The following is a 17790-nucleotide window of genomic DNA, read 5'->3' as shown; positions in this document are numbered from 1 at the left end:
TAGGGTTTGGGAATAAGATTTTTAGGAGATTTTTAAAAAATTAATAAAAATAAATAGGGATTAAGTGTGCTTACCGAATTAGCGGTGAAATGAAGTTGCTATCTCACAAACAAATTTTCAATAAAGTGTAGTGGTACAGCATGTCCGGGCGGGCCCCAATTTGGCGAAACAGGCGTCCATCCACAAACTGTTCGCCACGTGGGGTTCAATATGGGGAAGTATACTGTTTGGTTCGGTACGCGCGGAGTGAGGTTTAGTGAGAGAAAATAAGTTTTAATAAAATGGAAATAAAAAAGGGAAAAAGAAGCGGTGGTGTCGCTGCCTGACATGAATAGGCCACGTGTGAGGGTTGTAGCTTTGAACCTGAGCCACAAGATCCCATGGATTTCTCGACAGTTCTATTGGAATTACGAAACGACCCTGGATTTTTAACGGAATTGCGTTTTGACCGCTCTGACGTGGCGCCTTCTGCTTCTTCTTTTTCTCCCTTCCGCCTTCTCTCTCCTACCTAAATAATTTTTTTTTTTCCTTCTCTCTACTCCTTCATCTTCTCCTCTGAGAAAAGAGTTTAATCTCTGCTTCAAGATCGAAGCTTCGAGCTTTTCCGTTCACTGAAACACCTTTTTTTTCGGCAGTTTTGCTGATTTTCACCGTACCCTTTTGTTCAATCTCCGTGCGTTTCTGGGAAATTTGGTGTGTTCGTGAAATTCCCTTATTTTGTTCTGCAATTATCTATAAATTTTTGTGGCTTATATCGGCGTCAGTTTCCGATTTTTCTCCGTTTTTAAGTTGAATCGAGCAGTGTCTGAGCTTATCCCTTTTCCTTAATGAGGAAATCTAGTCTGGGATTATGTGTGAACATGGATTTCAGCTCTGTTTTGGGTAATTGAACCATTTGATCTTTGAGATTCCTCGGATATTCGGAGCTGGAAGAGATTTTTTCTTTCTTTTTCTGGGGATCAGAGTTGGCTGATTTGGAAAAGAAGAATGATTTTTTATTTGGGACTATATTCATCCCAATAAAAGTGTGAAGAAAGATTTTTCTCCTCTGTTCTCGGAAACATCAGCTGTCGCCGGAGCCGTCGTCGTCGGGGAATTGATGGTGTCGACGGGAATGACTGTACAGGTAAGATACTGTTTTTCTGTTTTCTGTTTTATATTACTCATAATTTCCTTTTCCTAAATTTATTGCTCCGTACTAGAATATTTGAAGTGACAGTGAATTTCCTATGATTAATACTGAATTTGGGATTATATTAATGGATTAGGAGTTGTCACAAATGTAGTTTAATTACCCTTTTTAGTCCATCATGAAATTTTCCCTGCTTACAGTGACTTTCTTTTCATAGTTTCTTACTGGATTTGGAAATCTAGGGTTGAATGTTGCCTGATTTGGTAATAAATGCATTAAAAAACTATAACTTGTTCAGGAAAAAAAAAAGTTTATGCCATTGCTCCCTCCTGGAAATGGTGAAAAAATATGGTCAGAGTTTTGATCCCAACTTTTGTATGATCTTTCCCCATATACTGTGTGTGTGGTTTTTGTGTGTAACATTTCATTGAGCCCGACTTGGGATCTTAGCTGGCAAAGGATCACAAGGACAGGCCACCTGAAGGTGTGGTTTGAAGCACGCTTTTTGACCCTAGCGGTCAAAGGTCCACAAGGAGACAAACTAACCATAGCTAACTGGTTCAAACCAAGTGTATAACTTTACCGTTCATGTTTGTTGGTTGTGATCATATGGCTTTTAACTAATGAAGATAGTCATGATTAGCAATTAAGCGTGAAAAATGCATTAAATTGAGTCTTGAGATGCAAAGCGAATGTTCAAGATCTTTGCTATTTTCGATAGAGGAATCTGTTGCTCACTGACTTTAATGGCTTCGGCTATGCACAATGTAGGATCAAAATGGAGGGACAAGCATCCCTGCTTCGACTGATATGGGAGTTTCGGCTGCTAGGAGCATCCAACACCTCACCCCTGCAGATGAACATGCTCCGAAGGTATATGTGCTTTTCGGGACTGCTTTTAATGTGGAGAGATGTTATGCCAATGCGGCAGTGTACTTAACTATCTGTTTTACGTGTAAATAGGCAAGGAAACCGTACACCATCACGAAACAAAGGGAAAGATGGACCGAGGAAGAGCATAACAAATTCCTCGAAGCCTTGAAACTGTATGGTAGAGCGTGGAGGCGTATAGAAGGTAAACTCTCGGTACTTGTGTCGCTCTTTTCTGGTCACCACGTATGCTGATCTTGTTGAACTGAAAAGGATTTACTGTTGTGTCCAGAGCATGTGGGCACAAAAACAGCAGTTCAGATTAGAAGTCATGCTCAGAAGTTTTTCTCAAAGGTTTACAACAATTAAAATCAGTTCCCGTTCTCTCCCATATTATCTATATATATATATATGCCGCCGTGTTTTTATGACTCCAAGGTGTGCAAGTATAACTAGAGATGCATCTATGTCGGTGAATATTATGTTAATACTAGTGCGTTTTGTATTGGTCAGGTTGTTCGTGAGTCGAATGGTACTGATGTGAATTCTGTGAAACCCATTGAAATACCTCCTCCTCGACCGAAGAGAAAACCAATGCACCCTTATCCCCGCAAATTGGTGATTGCGGGTGGAGCCCCAGCCCAAGAGAAACTAACGAGTTCTGTACCCTCTAATTTATGTCCCGTAGAGAAAGAAAACCAAGAAAACCAATCTCCTACGTCAGTATTATCTGCACTTGGTTCTGAAGGCGAAGGCACAACGGACTCCACGCTAAATGGTAGCCCGCCTCCTGTTTCGTCAGCTCTCGGTGACAGTTCTTCGGGCTTTCTACCTTCTGAGCAATGCAATTTGTTGCAAGAAGAGAACAGATCTTCTTTGCCTGTCCAACCGAGTACTAATCCCGGTCCGGATGAGCAACCATTTGCGGTAATTTACCCATTTCTCTTGTCTTTGAATGGCGATTGCCCTCTGAGTAATGTCGTCTTATGCCTAATTGCGTTTTTTTGATCCATATGTGTAGAGGCTAGAATTGTTCCCGCAAGAAAATGGATTCGTCAATGACTGTTCAACCGAGGCATCATCCACCTACAGTCTGAAGCTCTTTGGGAAGACGGTTTTAGTGACTGATTCTCATCGACCATCGTCCCCGACTTCTGGGACCTCTAAGACACTTCCAACAGAAGCAAACGACGAGGTAGCAACACAATCATTACCTTGGACTTTTGCTCCGATGAAAATTTTGTTCGGCAGTCCCGAATGCACATCTACCTCTCTTTACTACCCGCCAACACAGATTGAATATTCCAATACTGTGGAAAGCGTTCTCGCTCCTTCCCTACCGTGGGGTTTGCCGTATGCAACTGCATCTTTCCCTCGTGTTCAGGTGCACGATCCCATTCCAGTTAAAGCACGCCCGGTATTTGACCCCAAAGAGACGGAAGATAATGAAAACCGTAAGGAAGCATCTTCCGCCGCTTCAAACAGTGGGTCAGTAAATATTCTAGAGAAACACATTGGCAGAAACTCAGAAACCGAAACTGAAACCGAAACCGGTGAGAGCGAGGAGCAACAGTCCTCGGAAAAGATCGGGAGCGAAGTCTCGGCCTTCAGACCAACCGAGACAACTAACTTCAAACTACGAACCAGCTCCAGCAAGAGGATGAAAGGCTTCCTGCCTTACAAGAGATGTTTAGCGGAAAGAGCCACCCACTCCTCGACCATAACGGGCGAGGAAAGGGAAGAACAACGAACCCGCCTTTGTTTATAGCAGACCCTAATTAACTCGATCTCTGGGTTGTTGTTCCATTCTCATCTGTAAGCAGAGATTTTGTGACAAAGAGTGAGCATCTGACTTAGTGCACAGTAAAGAGATATAGCACTTTGGTGGGTGACTGGATTAGCATGATGCAAAAATGGTGGATCAGTAGCAGAAGCTTGTCTGGTTTTTCCTATTCTTTTCCTCTCATTAATTGTCCCAAACATATATATATGGTCAGAATAATGTCTTGTAATGTTCTCCCTCCACCTGCACATTCTGATGAACTTGCTGTGTAATATTTCCATTTCTGAACTGTATGAGGATTTTCAAGACACTTTTTGTTTGTCATGTTCATATCATCCTCTTCAAGTGTGAGATGATGAGGCCATGGCTTGTAACTGTAATATATATAGCTTCATTCTTGGAATCACAGATTGGTTTACCTAGTACCATTTACAAGAACTCTGCAATGTGGTTGCATATCATCATCAATTTCTGCTAAGGAAGACCAAACCAGACCCAAGTTTAAAAATATGACCAGTTTGTGTTCAAGGTTTGTAGATGGAGAATTGGATAAAGATCTGTTTTTGGGCTTGGAGAATTGTCTTACTTTAGTTCTAGATTCTTCTTAGCATCATATGCTGACCTTATCAAGCACCACGTAACCCTTTCTTAGATTAACAATTTCACTTTGGATAGCTTTCACTCTGAACTCTTCTCGGCTCCATTTGAATCAATATTATCAAGTATCATGTAGCCCTTTTTCACAACGCACCGACCTCTCGACCTCTCAACAAGAACACTAAATCCACCACAATATTAATTCATGAGTAGAAGTTTGACCACGTCGCACCACCGAACCTGTCACTTTCTCCGTCGTTGGAGATGGCAACAAGTTTGGTTGCCATCTCCAGTCGACGGAGATGGTTGGTCGCCATCTCCAGCTACGAAGAAGGAGGCGACCGGTTTGGTTGCCTTTTTCGGCGACTTGCTAGTCACGCCTTCGTCGGAGTTCTGCCGGTGAATTATTTACCTACTATTACAGGTTATATTTAGTGTTTTGAGTCTTAATACACTAAATTAATATGTTAATGTGTCTAATTGCAACTTTCAAATGTTTGAGGGTCTAATTGACTTCTTACTTAAAATTGGAGGGTGTATGTGACCCTTTTCCCTAATAACTTAAGTATCACTTTACAATCTCTTGAGAAACCAATAAGTGGTCTTATCATGCATTCACATGTATGCATTATTAATTATTCGTGAATGTAATATTAAGGGTCCGTTTGGAAAGCAGGAAAATGACTTCTGGAAAATGACTTTTGGAAAATGAGTCATTTTCTGGAAAACATTTTCCTTTCTTGTGTTTGGCAGCACGGCAGAAAACAGTCTTTGTGTGTTTGGTTCATTTTCGGAAAATGAGATAGAATTGTATAATTAATCATTTTATATAATTAATTATTTTATTTAAAATAAAAAAAATTATAATAAAATTTATTTTTTAAAATCAAATAATATTAATGATTAAAAAAAAAAAAAGAATACGGAAGAAACCAGAGAGAACTTCTCTCTGGTTTCTTCCAGCGAGGGAAACCAGAGAGACGTTCTCTCTGGTTTCCCTCGCCGGAAACCAGAGAGAAGGACTTCTCTCTGGTTTCCCCAGACTTCTCTCTGGTTTCTTCTGGCGAGGGAAACCAGAGAGAACATCTCTCTGGTTTTCCTCGCCGGAAGAAACCAGAGAGAAGTCCTTCTCTCTGGTCCATCTTTCACTTTTTTTTTTTTTTTTAAATAATGTTCGCCGGAAGGGGTTTTCGGCGGAGGTTTCTGTCGGAAACATTGTTGGTGGAGACATTGAGTTGTTTCTGCGTTGAAGGAGGAGGAGGAATTGAAGATAAGCAAGTGTGTGGAGAAGATGGAAAATGACTTCCCCCAAAAAAAAAAAGGGGAAGTCATTTTCCATAAATTTGGGCTCATTTTCCATTGACTTCTCTTAATTTTCCTTTGACCATTCAATTTTCAGCCTAGCCAACACCCAAAACCCGAAAAATGATTTCCAGAAGTCATTTTCCGGGTTTCCAAACAGACCCTAAGTATTTTCATTACATCATCGTAATTATAGAATTGTCCATGTGTTTTTATCTTATTTTTCCCCTTAATTTTGAATCTTTAATCATCTCAAATGAATTACCTGCAATACGTTATGACTTAACCTATAAGCGCACAACACTACACTATGTACTATACTGACATATATTAGATATAATAACAAATCTGAATTTGTCTTTTCAGTTCGAATCTTGCCAATGGTATTGGCACAGCAAAAAGAATTCGCTAAATTGAAGTTTAAAAAGATATAAAATAAACCCCAAAAGGTTTCCCCAGTACACTTGGCCTCTTTCGTAGGCATTCTAGAAAATAACAAAACTTTCAAATCAACAAATAAACATCGTTGAAAATGAATGTTAGCTGTCTTACAGAAACACTATATGTATATATGAAAATGAAAAACTGTGTGTGGTCAATATCAATGAACCAACCTCGTGCATAGAAATCTAGATAAGAAGATGAATCTTGGTCACTAAAAGATCTAGAAATGTAACAATTAGAATCAAATTTGGCACTTTTTGGAATTTTGAATCTTAGTCACTAGTAAATCACATCAAATAAATAAATTGCACTAGAAAAATCATATGTAATGTGCTTACATGTGAGAGTGTTGGTAAAAAATAAACTTGTGATTTTCAAATATAAAAATTATGTTTTTTACACTTGCCCACCCACCTTTGAGGTCTCATCCATCCTTAACCAAAGGTTAATGGTTCGATCCTTGGCTTTGGGTATGGAGCAGCCTTAAATTTTCAGGTCAGTTGTCCCACCAAGAGAGGTGCATACAATTCAACGAGGGGATTAGTCACTGCGTCTGACGGTAGAAATCCTGAAAAACACCCAAAAAACAACTTTCGAGACCTCAATTAAAAATTTGACGAATAAAAAGTAATTATTAAAGGAAAAAAATGACTCATTTTGTCTTCAATTTATACATAAATAGTATTTTTTTCATCTCTCAATTATTTACTAATAAGTCATTTTTACCCAACTCTAATAAAATTCAAAATTAACATTTTTGGTATCTTGATTATATTATCATTGTGATTATTAAAAACTTAATATTAATTAAATAATATAACATTGATTTTATGTAAATTACTTTATTGTATGCTCTTATAACTCTAGCTAATCGGTAGGTTACCATCTCTCATAATAATTAAACTTGAAATTTTATTATTACTAAGTCAATTGTTTAATTAACTTGGTTATATGTCACATTATTATTTAAAAGACTAAAACTATAGAGGTTGAATGATGTGCAAGTGTAAAAATGTAGTAAAATTATAGGTATTTATGTAAGGTAGTAATGACACGATGGGTCATGAAATTAATGGAAAGGGGTCCTAAGGAGTAAATTGGTGGTTTATTACTACTTTCTTCTGCCTACCCGAACACCAAATGCTTGTATACCACTTTTTTTTTCTTTTTTTTTTTTCTTTTTAGTACTACTGACTCTGTTATAATGCAGTATTTGTTCATAAATATTTTCTCAATCTACTGAAATATAAAGAGTTAATAGTGCGCATCCGTTAAGGCTCGAACCCATAACCTTCCATATAAAGGAACACCAAATGCTTGTATACTACTTTCTTTTGCCTATCTAAACTAATTTTTTTAGTGTAAATTACGAGGTGTTTCGGGACTTTCTCCGTATGTTTTATGGTCCGAGTCCACCCGACTAATTCCCATTCGCTCCGGGAGGCATGGAAGCTGGCCCAAAGACCTTGAGATCGTCCCCACAAAGAAGCTCATTTGACACTTGAACTACCCCTTTAGATTATCTAAAATAATTTATGTTCTTGTAGTCATTTGTAAACTAAGGTCACAAATTAAACTTTATCCAAACACACTTACAAATAATAACAACAAGCTTTTTCATAAATAAAAATTTATGAACTTATTCGAATTATACATAATAACAACGTTTGGAATTTCATCGGTTTGTGTTTGAAACAAACTGCTGCTCCAAATTGCTGAATTACCAAACAAAAAATTTTGATGTTTTGATATGATCAATAATCCGCCATTTACTAAATAAGACGAATGTATTTTTGTGGTGTGTTAGAAATTTTCCTTCGGAAGAAATATTCTAAGGCATATTCTCCATCTCCGTGGGCGTGAAAACAGGCCCATATACGTTTACTCGCGCAATTCGGTTGGGCTTGCTTTTTATTTTTTTAATTTTTATTTTTTTTTATTTTACTTTATTCTTTAATTGTCAAACTGCCATCTGTTTCACCTTACCAGAATACCAGCTCAAACTCGCATATATACTCTTCTCCTCGGTTCTACCTTCAAGGCTTTCAAATCACTCTTCCCCGAACTCTCTAGATTGATACTTCCTCTTTCCAGATCGGAGATTTGTTCCTGTTTCTGAAATGGCTACTGCTACTATCAGCCCTGCTGATACCGAGAAGCTCTCGAAGCTTACGTCCGCCGTTGCCGGCCTTACGCAGATCAGGTTAGTGTTCCTCTCAGCTCCGCATGATCTGCTGTTTTGAATGCTTGATCTGGATCATTGTGTTGATTTTTCTGGTTGTGTTTTGTCTTCGTTTTTGCAGTGAAAATGAGAAATCTGGATTCATTAACCTCGTTACTCGCTATTTAAGGTACGGTGGAATCACTTATTTTCATTTTGAATTATGTGATGGTTAGAGTTTATCAGCTATTTATGTCGCCATTATGGAAATTTATCTTAGATTTCCAGTTTACTTTAATCTAAGCTAGTTTTATCTCTCTCCTTTTTTTTTTTTTTTTCCGAGATATGTTAATACTAAGCTGGAATAAATAAGTACCCGTTTCATTTTGTTAAATGTAAATTGTAGAATATTTTTAGTCCTGGAGAAACTGCTGCATCTATTTATACCTAATCATGAACATGTTTATGTGTTGTGACGTTTGGAAATCATAGCGGTGAAGCCCAGCATATTGAATGGGGTAAGATCCAGACTCCAACTGATGAGGTGGTGGTGCCTTATGACAATTTAGCAGCTCTCTCTGAAGGTATTGTGTTCTTTTGTCTTAACTCTATTTAGTAGGGAAAGGAATTCAGGTTTCAGATATTTTAGATTAATGATTTGCACGTGGATCCACATTCCGATCCAAAGTGTTGTTTAGAAACTTAAAATTTTGGTTTTGATCTATTGCAGATCCAGCAGAAACCAAGAAGCTCTTGGACAAGCTTGTTGTTTTAAAGCTTAATGGAGGATTGGGAACAACAATGGGATGCACTGGTCCAAAGTATGTTTTGATTCTACAATTCTTTTAATTTAAAAATAAAAATCTCATGTATATGCAAATGGCTTAGAGCATACTTAACACTTGATATAGCATTTTCATTGGCTCAGAAAAGCCCTTAAAACATATCAAGAATGTTAACAGATTTGTTTATTTATTTAGATTTTTATAAAAATTAATCCAGTTGTTGGCCATAATTAAGGTTCATATGGAGTATGATATTCTCCTATCTTATGCAATTCATGATTGTTGTTCCTCAGGACTTTTATTCGAGTCCTTAAAATACTAAACATGTTTCTGTGCTACAGGTCAGTTATCGAAGTCCGTAATGGTTTGACATTCCTTGACTTAATTGTCAAGCAAATTGAGGTATTTTGTCTTCTAATCATTTACCCAATCCATTTTCTTCTTCTTCCACTTTTGCATGCTACTAACACTTCCTGTTCCTCGTAGAGCCTCAATTCTAAGTACGGATGCACTGTGCCCCTGCTTCTGATGAATTCATTCAACACTCATGATGATACACAGAAGGTCAAATAATTTCACTGTCATATCATGTTAAATTGATGTCACAGCTTCACTCTTCCATGCTGTCTTCAAATGCCTGATGTATTGGTTGTGTATGTGAAATACAGATTATAGAAAAATATGCAAATTCCAACATAGAGATCCACACTTTCAACCAGGTACCGCAAGTGTGCTGTTACCTCAAAAGTCGTTTATGTTGGTTCACAGTTTCTGATTGATTAAGCTTTATACCACTTATGATTCTTACAGAGCCAGTACCCTCGTCTTGTTGTTGAAGACTTTTTACCTTTACCATGCAAAGGCAATGCTGGAAAGGATGGATGGTATGTGAGCTATGTATATATATTTAGTAAATGGTTTTATCTGCTTACTCTAGATTGGAAAGCTCCAATATAGTACTTGATGCTATGTTGATTTTTGTTTTTGTTTTTTCTTTGGGTATTGTTTCATGCTTCCACACAAAGCTCCTATTTGCATATTGTTGATCCATATCCAATGGTACTTTTTATGTTTTATCTTTTATTCTCTTTGAATCTTACATTCCTTATTGTCGTGATTTGAATGTGTTTAGGTACCCACCAGGTCATGGTGATGTATTCCCTGCATTGATGAACAGTGGAAAACTTGATGCCCTATTGTCAAAGGTTTGTAAATTCATGGCCTTATATTCTTTTATCAGAATAAATTTTTGAAACTTTTCACTTGTATATTGTTTTCTCAAGTTATTATCAATTAAAACTGATTGCAGGGCAAGGAGTATGTCTTTGTTGCCAATTCGGATAACTTGGGTGCTGTGGTTGATCTAAGTATCCTTCGTACTATTAGGCTTATTACAAATACATTATCACTTACTAGTAAAGACCACTATCGCTATTGCTTCCTTAATTCACTTTCACAGAGATTCTAAATCATTTGATCCAAAACAAGAATGAGTATTGCATGGAGGTATTCATGTGGATAGTTTTGTTAAAATTCTGAATACTTTTCAATCCTGAAGTTCTTCCTGTGTTATTATAAAATAATAATAAAAAAAGTTCTGAACAGTTACCTCTAAATTCTTGCAGGTTACACCCAAAACATTGGCTGACGTGAAAGGTGGTACCCTAATTTCTTATGAAGGAAAAGTGCAGGTATATCTGGTTTACTTTTGTCACTTCAACTCTTAGCCTGTTAATTTAATTCATCCCTGCCAATAAGCACTTTAATCATTAATTTAATTCAGGTGCCTCCCTAGGTAGTCCCTCTAGGTTGTTTATGCTAATTTACTAGTCTAGTTGAATTTAAGTTATGCTGATTGCTTTAGTGTTACTTATTTTGGAAGAGAATTTATGTGTGGATCTTTTAATTATTTTGGTTGGATGCAAGTTATGTTAATATCAATGGTAATTTGATGATTCCCCTTTTGGTTGGCTGGTGCAGCTTCTGGAAATAGCCCAAGTCCCTGATCAACATGTGAGTACTTGAATTTCATTGTTTCCCTTACTTTGCCTTTAATGTTTACCACTTCTGTTTAGTTGGTATGTGTGAAGCTTTGCCAACAATATTATCTAATAGTTGCAATTCTCAACTCACCCTGGTAAATTGTAGTATCTCTACAAAATTGTACTGTATTCTAGCCTATGCGTGTTGCCTCTTGGTTTTGTTCTTTCTCCTGTTGATCTTCTTGAATTACCATTTTGTGGAGTCTGGTATTTGATAGCCAACTAAAATATAATTAGATTAGCATTAAAACTTTTTTAGATTTTACCCAAATGGATGTTATGTCACCTTCACAGTGGCTATATCTCTCTTTAAAATTCAATTCTTTAGTGATTTTCGCATTGCATGCTGTTACCTTTTTTCTTTTCCCTCTTCCTCATCTCAAATGGAGTGGTTAGTTTCTTCACCCTTTTTTGATAACATGATAGTTTAGCTTAAAATTAATTCAGGCTTCTGCTTTATATTCTGCTCTTATGGGGAAACTGATTGCAAATTCATCTGACCTTCACTGTGTCAGGCTTGCTTATATTTTATATTCTGCTCTTAAACTGGTTGCAAATTCATTTGACCTTCACTGTGTTATTTTCTGTCATGCTCAAATTGAATCTTATCATGCTTGTTTCTATGTGTTCAAGAATCTTCTATGCAAGTGCATGTTTGCTGTACATGTGAATCCTAAGTTGACAGCATCTCTAATGTTGCAATACCTGTTCCATGTAGGTTAATGAATTCAAGTCAATAGAAAAATTCAAAATTTTCAACACCAACAATTTGTAAGTGGCTTGGGAACTTTTTTGAACTTGAACTTCATTACCTCTGCTCTTGTTTGCAGTGTAGATTTTTTTAATTTGTCAAACCTCATGCAGGTGGGTGAATCTGAATGCAATTAAAAGACTTGTCCAAGCAGAGGCACTCAAGATGGAGATCATTCCCAACCCCAAGGTAGTAGTTATGCAGTTAAGCATGAAATGAGGAAGATGTGGTATTTTGATAAGATTCTGACACATTATTTAATTTCTAGGAAGTGGATGGGGTTAAAGTTCTTCAACTTGAAACTGCTGCCGGTGCTGCAATTAAGGTGAGGAAAACATGCCTCAGAGCTATTGTTCAGTTTTTTGCCCTTGATATTTGATTTCTTTCATCAATTCTTTTTGTTTGAAACTTTCCCTGAACAATCTCTGATAAGTGATCTTCAACTAGTTCTTTGATCATGCTATTGGTGTCAATGTTCCCCGATCTCGCTTCCTTCCAGTAAAAGCAACTTCTGATTTACTCCTAGTCCAGGTTATTAAAGTCTTGCATTAAATTTATGGCATGTATATTCTTAAATTTAATGAAATGGCTTATTACTAACTCGATTGTGATATTTTGCAGTCTGATCTTTACACCTTGACGGATGATGGCTATGTTGTTAGGAACACTGCCCGCTCCAACCCTTCGAATCCTGCTATTGAATTAGGACCTGAATTCAAGAAGGTTAAGATTTATTCAAGCAATCAGTGTGGTATATTCATGTGGCAGCTTTCTGCATATGCAACTAATTTCTTACCTACCTTTCTAGGTTGCCGACTTTTTGGGCCGCTTTAAGTCCATTCCCAGTATTGTTGAACTGGATAGCTTAAAGGTGTCAGGGGATGTATGGTTTGGATCCGGCATTACTTTGAAGGTACTTAACATTAGCTTATGACCTTTTACAACTGGCATTATTTTGACACTTGGGACATTCTTCCCTTCGCTTTCTCTTTTTCGGACTCTAATTTGCCTTTGTTTCCTCAGGGGAAGGTCACGGTTACTGCCAAATCTGGCAAGTTAGAAATTCCAGATGGAACTGTAATCGCCGACAAGGTAGTCCACTGTGCCTCTGCATTCAACGAACTTTTCCGATGTTATAATTTCTGGCTTTCTGCTTACTTCTATCACATTGATATTGCAGGATATGGAATGAGCTGCTTTTCTTGTTGATGATGAGTATATCAAAGGCACACCATGTGTGTTTTCCCGGTTGCAGTGATTGTAGATTTTGATATTTCAAAAATAAATGTGTCAATTTTGTAATGCCTTTAAGAGCATGAGCTTCTTGCATATGACGTATTGTATTAATATTCAAACTTGCTATGCTTCCATGCAAAAGCTAATACTATATGTTGCAATGTTTTCCTGAAAACCAATTGCCTTCTGAAAAGCAATGGAACCTCACGGTTCATGTGAAATTATAGTTTTATCACTTTACATCATTACTAGCAACTTTGCTTCACTTTGTTTTCAGCATGATAACAGAAACACAGTTTGAAAAGAGTAAGCAATTTCGGCCGAAACACAATACACAGTATCCAAATTGCCTACCATGTTCCCACCCTCTCGATGTAATGACGGCAGTAATTAAGTTCAAATTTTATGAACGAAAATAAGATATTAAATTCAGATCCTATAAATAAAGGTAATTCCGATCCTGCGATTGTGTGGTATTCAACTGTTCATCAGTAAGTAAGATGCTTGGCAACTCAGCCAAGTTTATCTTAATTTGGAATTGGTAATTATAAAATTATAAGTTTTTCTTAAAGAATAATGAACTAATCTTATTATTTATTATTTATTAATTAGGGAGAGTTTACTTAATATACATCCATAGGCGTCAACTAGATGTCATAGAATATACGGAGTAGAATTTAACTTGCAAGAGATCGGCGCATGATTTTTGCTCTTTTCACTTTGCAGTTTAAATGTTCACAAACAATCAAAGGCAGGAAGAGCGCACGGGGAAGTATGGAACTCCCAGAGTGCAATACCTTCAGGTAGGTCGTGACTACTGCTTCGTTTTCATGCAATTATGACTATTCCTTTCCTTTTACGAGTATGGATGTTCCATCAAATTTGTGTGCCTATAACTTGTTCCAGGAACTGGTGTCTCGGTTTCAAAATGCATCAGATGAAGGTAATGCATCTTTGAAGATCAATTCTCAGTTTCTTATTTCAATTTCTCTGACTAGGGCATCTGCACAAGTCTGCCCATTAGCTGCTCGATAAATTGCTAAAATGAAGCATTCTGTTAGTCCTATTGAAGTCCTTAAGAATTTATAGTTTATTAGAATTTATTGGCGAGATTTCTGAAACTAATACGTCTGATTGTATGTTATATTGCACTAAATAGGTTTAGAGCTGAATATGGTGCCTGTTGTGACGAATATCTTTTCCTTCTCTTAGAGATTTCTTTGTTGGTTTACTTACACGTTCTTATTATTGTTTACAGAGACAAAAGAGCAGATAGTTGCTAATTTGGCAAACTTTGCATATGATCCATACAATTATACTTTTTTGCGCCAGGTTCTGAAAGATCTTTATACGGTCTGCTTTTGTTAATTAAATTCTGCTCTCACTAAAACAACTGTTGTGAACTTGTGATTTTGAACAGCTTAATGTTATAGAGCTTTTCCTCGATTGTATGACCGAGGAGCCTAACGAGAGGCTTGTGGAATTTGGTGTTGGAGGAATCTGCAATTGCTGTGCAGGTATGATATCAAGTTTGTGGCTGTGATCAATAACTCTTGCTCTGCTGCAAAGAGTTTGTTCTTTGAATGTGTTTGCCTCATGTGCTGCAGTTTTATATGCAGATCCAGCGAATGCTGCACTTGTCACTCAGAGTGGTGGGATCCCTCTTGTCATACAATGCCTATCAAGCCCTGTTAGAAACACGGTAAAGAAGATTATATTTATGTTGTTAAGATAATCAAGTGTTTCTATAACATGAGTATAAAATTTGTGTGTGTTGCATCAAAATTGGAATAGCCTCCTGTTAATGAGCAATAGAGTTTGAAGATTTTTGCTCTGACTCATTCTTGATAGTGTTATTTCCCTGTTTTAAAGTTTGTTCACTCCAACCAGCTTGGTTGGCGTGAGTGGTTGTGCACTCTCATCCCTTAAGAGAAGTCGGGAGTTCGAAACCCCTCTCGTATGGAAAAACCAATCTGGCCAACGGGCTTAAAGGTGCCTCCTACCGTTAGAGCCTGATCAGACACCTCATGGCCTGACCAAAAAAAAAAAGTTTGTTCATTCCATCTATTTGTCAATATTATATTCTTGTTAGTTGTTAGCAGCCTGACAGGACAATCACTTTTTTTAAAAAAATAAATGTGACTGATTACCAAATTTGAGAATGAATTTGTGTAATTGGAAATGAGACTAATCACCTAATTTGATAATGAATTTGTGTGATTGGAAAAGAAAGAGAGAAAACACCCCAACAACACCAACTTTATGGTATGATGATACCACTTTGTTTTCCCTTCATGGCAAGTGCATATCCAGATGATTTTATGTTGTGTCAGTTCAGAATCCCTCTGATTGTTATCACATTTTGCCATTTGCTTTTGCCTTTCTGGCATTACTATCACTATAGTTTTACGTCTCCTATCAGTATAAGGAGTGGTGAGCTTTTAATGCTATCAGCCTCTCGGTCTGAAGTTTGGACATACACATTTCTTTTAAAAAAAGTGAAATTGATCTTAAGATATTTTAATCATAAATTGGCAGGTGAATTACAGTCTTGGGGCATTGTATTATCTTTGCAATGCATCGAACAAGAAAGAAATCTTGAAGCCGGAAGTAGTAGATGTGATCAAAAGGTATGCTGCAGCTGGTGAAGTTAGTGTAAGTTTCAGTAATCTGGCACAAGCGTTCTTGGATAAGCACATCTCAGACCTCAAGTAAGTTGTCACTGTCGAATATTTATGTATGCAGTTTGAAAAAGAACTTATAATTCTTTTGATAAAAAAAAAAAACTTATAATTATTTATCAATAATTTGAATATGTTAAATATCTTGTGGTCTAATGTTACTACTATTATTTTTCATAAAGAGAATTTTAAATTGAGTTTCATTTCAATTAAGATTGGCGTGTACTTATATGTGCACACTTATTAATCTACATTCCTGTGAAACTACTTGTCTAAATTCAGTTCAATTATAATTCTAAGTTTCATGGTTTGCATTGGCAAAACATGTATTCAGTCACTTCCTAAAATTTAGCAACTTTTATTAATTGATCCACGGATCTTGCTCGGTTTTTCGGACTAACTGTAGTAAGTTACGTGATTTGACATACATCTTTTGGATTCCATTAATAATAAAATGTATCTTTTGAGCCAAATTCTAACTTGGTTTTGGAAGGTGTATTTTTATTTTAGTATGTCCAACTATGGTGGGGAATTATATCTTCATTATTTAGTTGGACTTTAATTGGAACCAAAAATTGATTATTTAGTATGTCCAACTAATGGTGGGGAATTATGTCTTCATTTGTTAGTTGGTCAATAAATCAGTTATGAGTATGTATGTTATTAAGTTCACTTTATTAATTTCGCTGAAGAATATTTTAATCAGTGGGAGTGATCATTTAGAAAAAGATCATTAAGATACTCCACTAAAGCTTATGGATTTAATTGGCTACATACGTTTCAAATTGGATTGTATGTTACACAATAAGTCCATAAGATTCCACAAGTATTAATATTGTATTTGTTCATATAAATTCATAAGTTCAAATTATTGAACATTCGGTTGTGCAACATATTTATGAAAATGTTGCAACAATATTATGAAATTTATTAGAACAAAAGCATTTAACTTGTGGGACACTGTCATTTAATAAATTCTTCAGTGATTAGTAGAGTCTTTAGTTTCTTCAAAATTGATCCTGGGCCATTTCAGTTGTAAGGCTCAAAACAATTTTGTGGGACATAAAAGTAAGACTCATTATGTTTAGTTCATTTAAAATGAACATTGAAGTTATTTGGGAAGTTATGGTGTATGATTAAGATTCCAAATTTATGGACTTAGACCTTTGGTTTTTTGTCTAAGTTATTGGAATGCTTCTGTGACTTGACTATCTTTTGGCTATTTTTGATGAGTGGGAGTGACAGACGTGTCAACTCCAAGCTCTTAGCTGTTAGAGATAGTACTTAAAAGTTAACTTATAAAGAAGTCATGGAATATAGTAATTTTTATCGAAAATTTGAGCACCTAACCTATGGTCCATCCAAAATTTAAAAAATAATAATAAAACTGGGACCGAATGACCGATGACATATACTCCGTAATAAATAAAACTCCGTAATAATAAATAGAAGAGAGCATGGCCTGCAAAAGTGGGCGCCATGAATCATGATTTCACCAAACTCTATCGCGAAGCCATCGAATACTTCTAGAAACGGTGAGCAAGACTTTTAAAAGGGCCTATCTTTAACATGGATTTTTGTTTTGTTTTGTTTTTTTTTTTCAACTTTACTTTTCACCCATATTTTTCATTGTATGTTTCCACTTTTCCATTATCTAAATGTGAACTAACATAAAGGGAATTATTTTTATAATGTTTTTTTTTTTTTTTTTTGCATTTTCCATTTATAAAGTATTTTCCAACTTCTAATTTTTTTTTAAAAAAACTGAACTAATAAATATGGAAAAAAAAGTACTATAACAATTAACAATGAATAATGTTAGAAGACCTACAAATAGAAATGTTTCTAATTTCATATTTAATTAATTGTGATAATTGTGGTTCAACCACTGTCCTAGACACTTTTAATTGTAGTCTCATGATGAAATTTTCTAAAGCGACAATAATATCTTTAGTCGGAATCAAAATTCCAAACTTCAACCACTACAATTCAACTAAAGAAAATCC

General features: G+C 36.2%; 3 protein-coding genes and 1 long non-coding RNA gene across 5 annotated transcripts; 3 read left to right on the top strand and 1 right to left on the bottom strand.

The window, feature by feature from the left end:
* Positions 1 to 535: 535 nt before the first annotated feature.
* On the top strand, positions 536 to 4207 carry LOC109177755 (protein REVEILLE 2-like). The gene is made up of 6 exons (XM_019327198.1): positions 536 to 1126; positions 1904 to 2005; positions 2096 to 2207; positions 2295 to 2356; positions 2516 to 2929; positions 3024 to 4207. The coding sequence occupies exons 1-6, from the start codon at positions 1100 to 1102 to the stop codon at positions 3768 to 3770; spliced, it is 1464 nt and encodes a 487-aa protein (XP_019182743.1). The 5' UTR covers positions 536 to 1099; the 3' UTR covers positions 3771 to 4207.
* Positions 4208 to 8117: 3910 nt separating this feature from the next.
* Positions 8118 to 13348, top strand: LOC109177756 (UTP--glucose-1-phosphate uridylyltransferase). Its single transcript, XM_019327199.1, has 21 exons — positions 8118 to 8331; positions 8432 to 8479; positions 8782 to 8873; positions 9020 to 9110; positions 9416 to 9476; positions 9561 to 9638; positions 9743 to 9793; positions 9885 to 9958; positions 10207 to 10279; positions 10384 to 10441; positions 10534 to 10580; positions 10700 to 10765; positions 11055 to 11087; positions 11835 to 11887; positions 11981 to 12056; positions 12136 to 12192; positions 12315 to 12398; positions 12489 to 12590; positions 12676 to 12780; positions 12891 to 12959; positions 13048 to 13348. Exons 1-21 carry the CDS (start codon positions 8249 to 8251, stop codon positions 13057 to 13059), a joined length of 1413 nt encoding a protein of 470 aa, XP_019182744.1. The 5' UTR covers positions 8118 to 8248; the 3' UTR covers positions 13060 to 13348.
* Positions 11471 to 11828, bottom strand: LOC109177759. Its single transcript, XR_002053625.1, has 2 exons — positions 11684 to 11828; positions 11471 to 11617 (listed from the first exon to the last, which is right to left on the bottom strand). It is a non-coding gene; the product is annotated as an uncharacterized LOC109177759 (long non-coding RNA).
* Positions 13349 to 13532: 184 nt separating the features above from the next.
* LOC109177758 (armadillo repeat-containing protein 7) lies at positions 13533 to 15880 on the top strand. 2 transcript variants are annotated; one of them, XM_019327204.1, is made up of 7 exons: positions 13533 to 13551; positions 13830 to 13906; positions 14010 to 14046; positions 14362 to 14435; positions 14524 to 14620; positions 14723 to 14805; positions 15642 to 15880. In XM_019327204.1, the coding sequence occupies exons 2-7, from the start codon at positions 13835 to 13837 to the stop codon at positions 15816 to 15818; spliced, it is 540 nt and encodes a 179-aa protein (XP_019182749.1). In that variant the 5' UTR covers positions 13533 to 13551; positions 13830 to 13834; the 3' UTR covers positions 15819 to 15880. The 2 variants fall into 2 exon arrangements, with proteins under 2 accessions (XP_019182749.1, XP_019182748.1); XM_019327203.1 differs by having other exon boundaries at positions 13551 to 13594.
* The last annotated feature ends 1910 nt before the right edge of the window (positions 15881 to 17790 follow it).

The sequence above is a fragment of the Ipomoea nil genome, unplaced genomic scaffold, assembly GCF_001879475.1.
Source record: "Ipomoea nil cultivar Tokyo-kokei standard unplaced genomic scaffold, Asagao_1.1 scaffold0805, whole genome shotgun sequence".
NCBI lineage: Eukaryota > Viridiplantae > Streptophyta > Magnoliopsida > Solanales > Convolvulaceae > Ipomoea > Ipomoea nil.
Note: the sequence above shows the minus strand (reverse complement) of the source record. Positions and strands in the feature narration are given on the sequence as shown.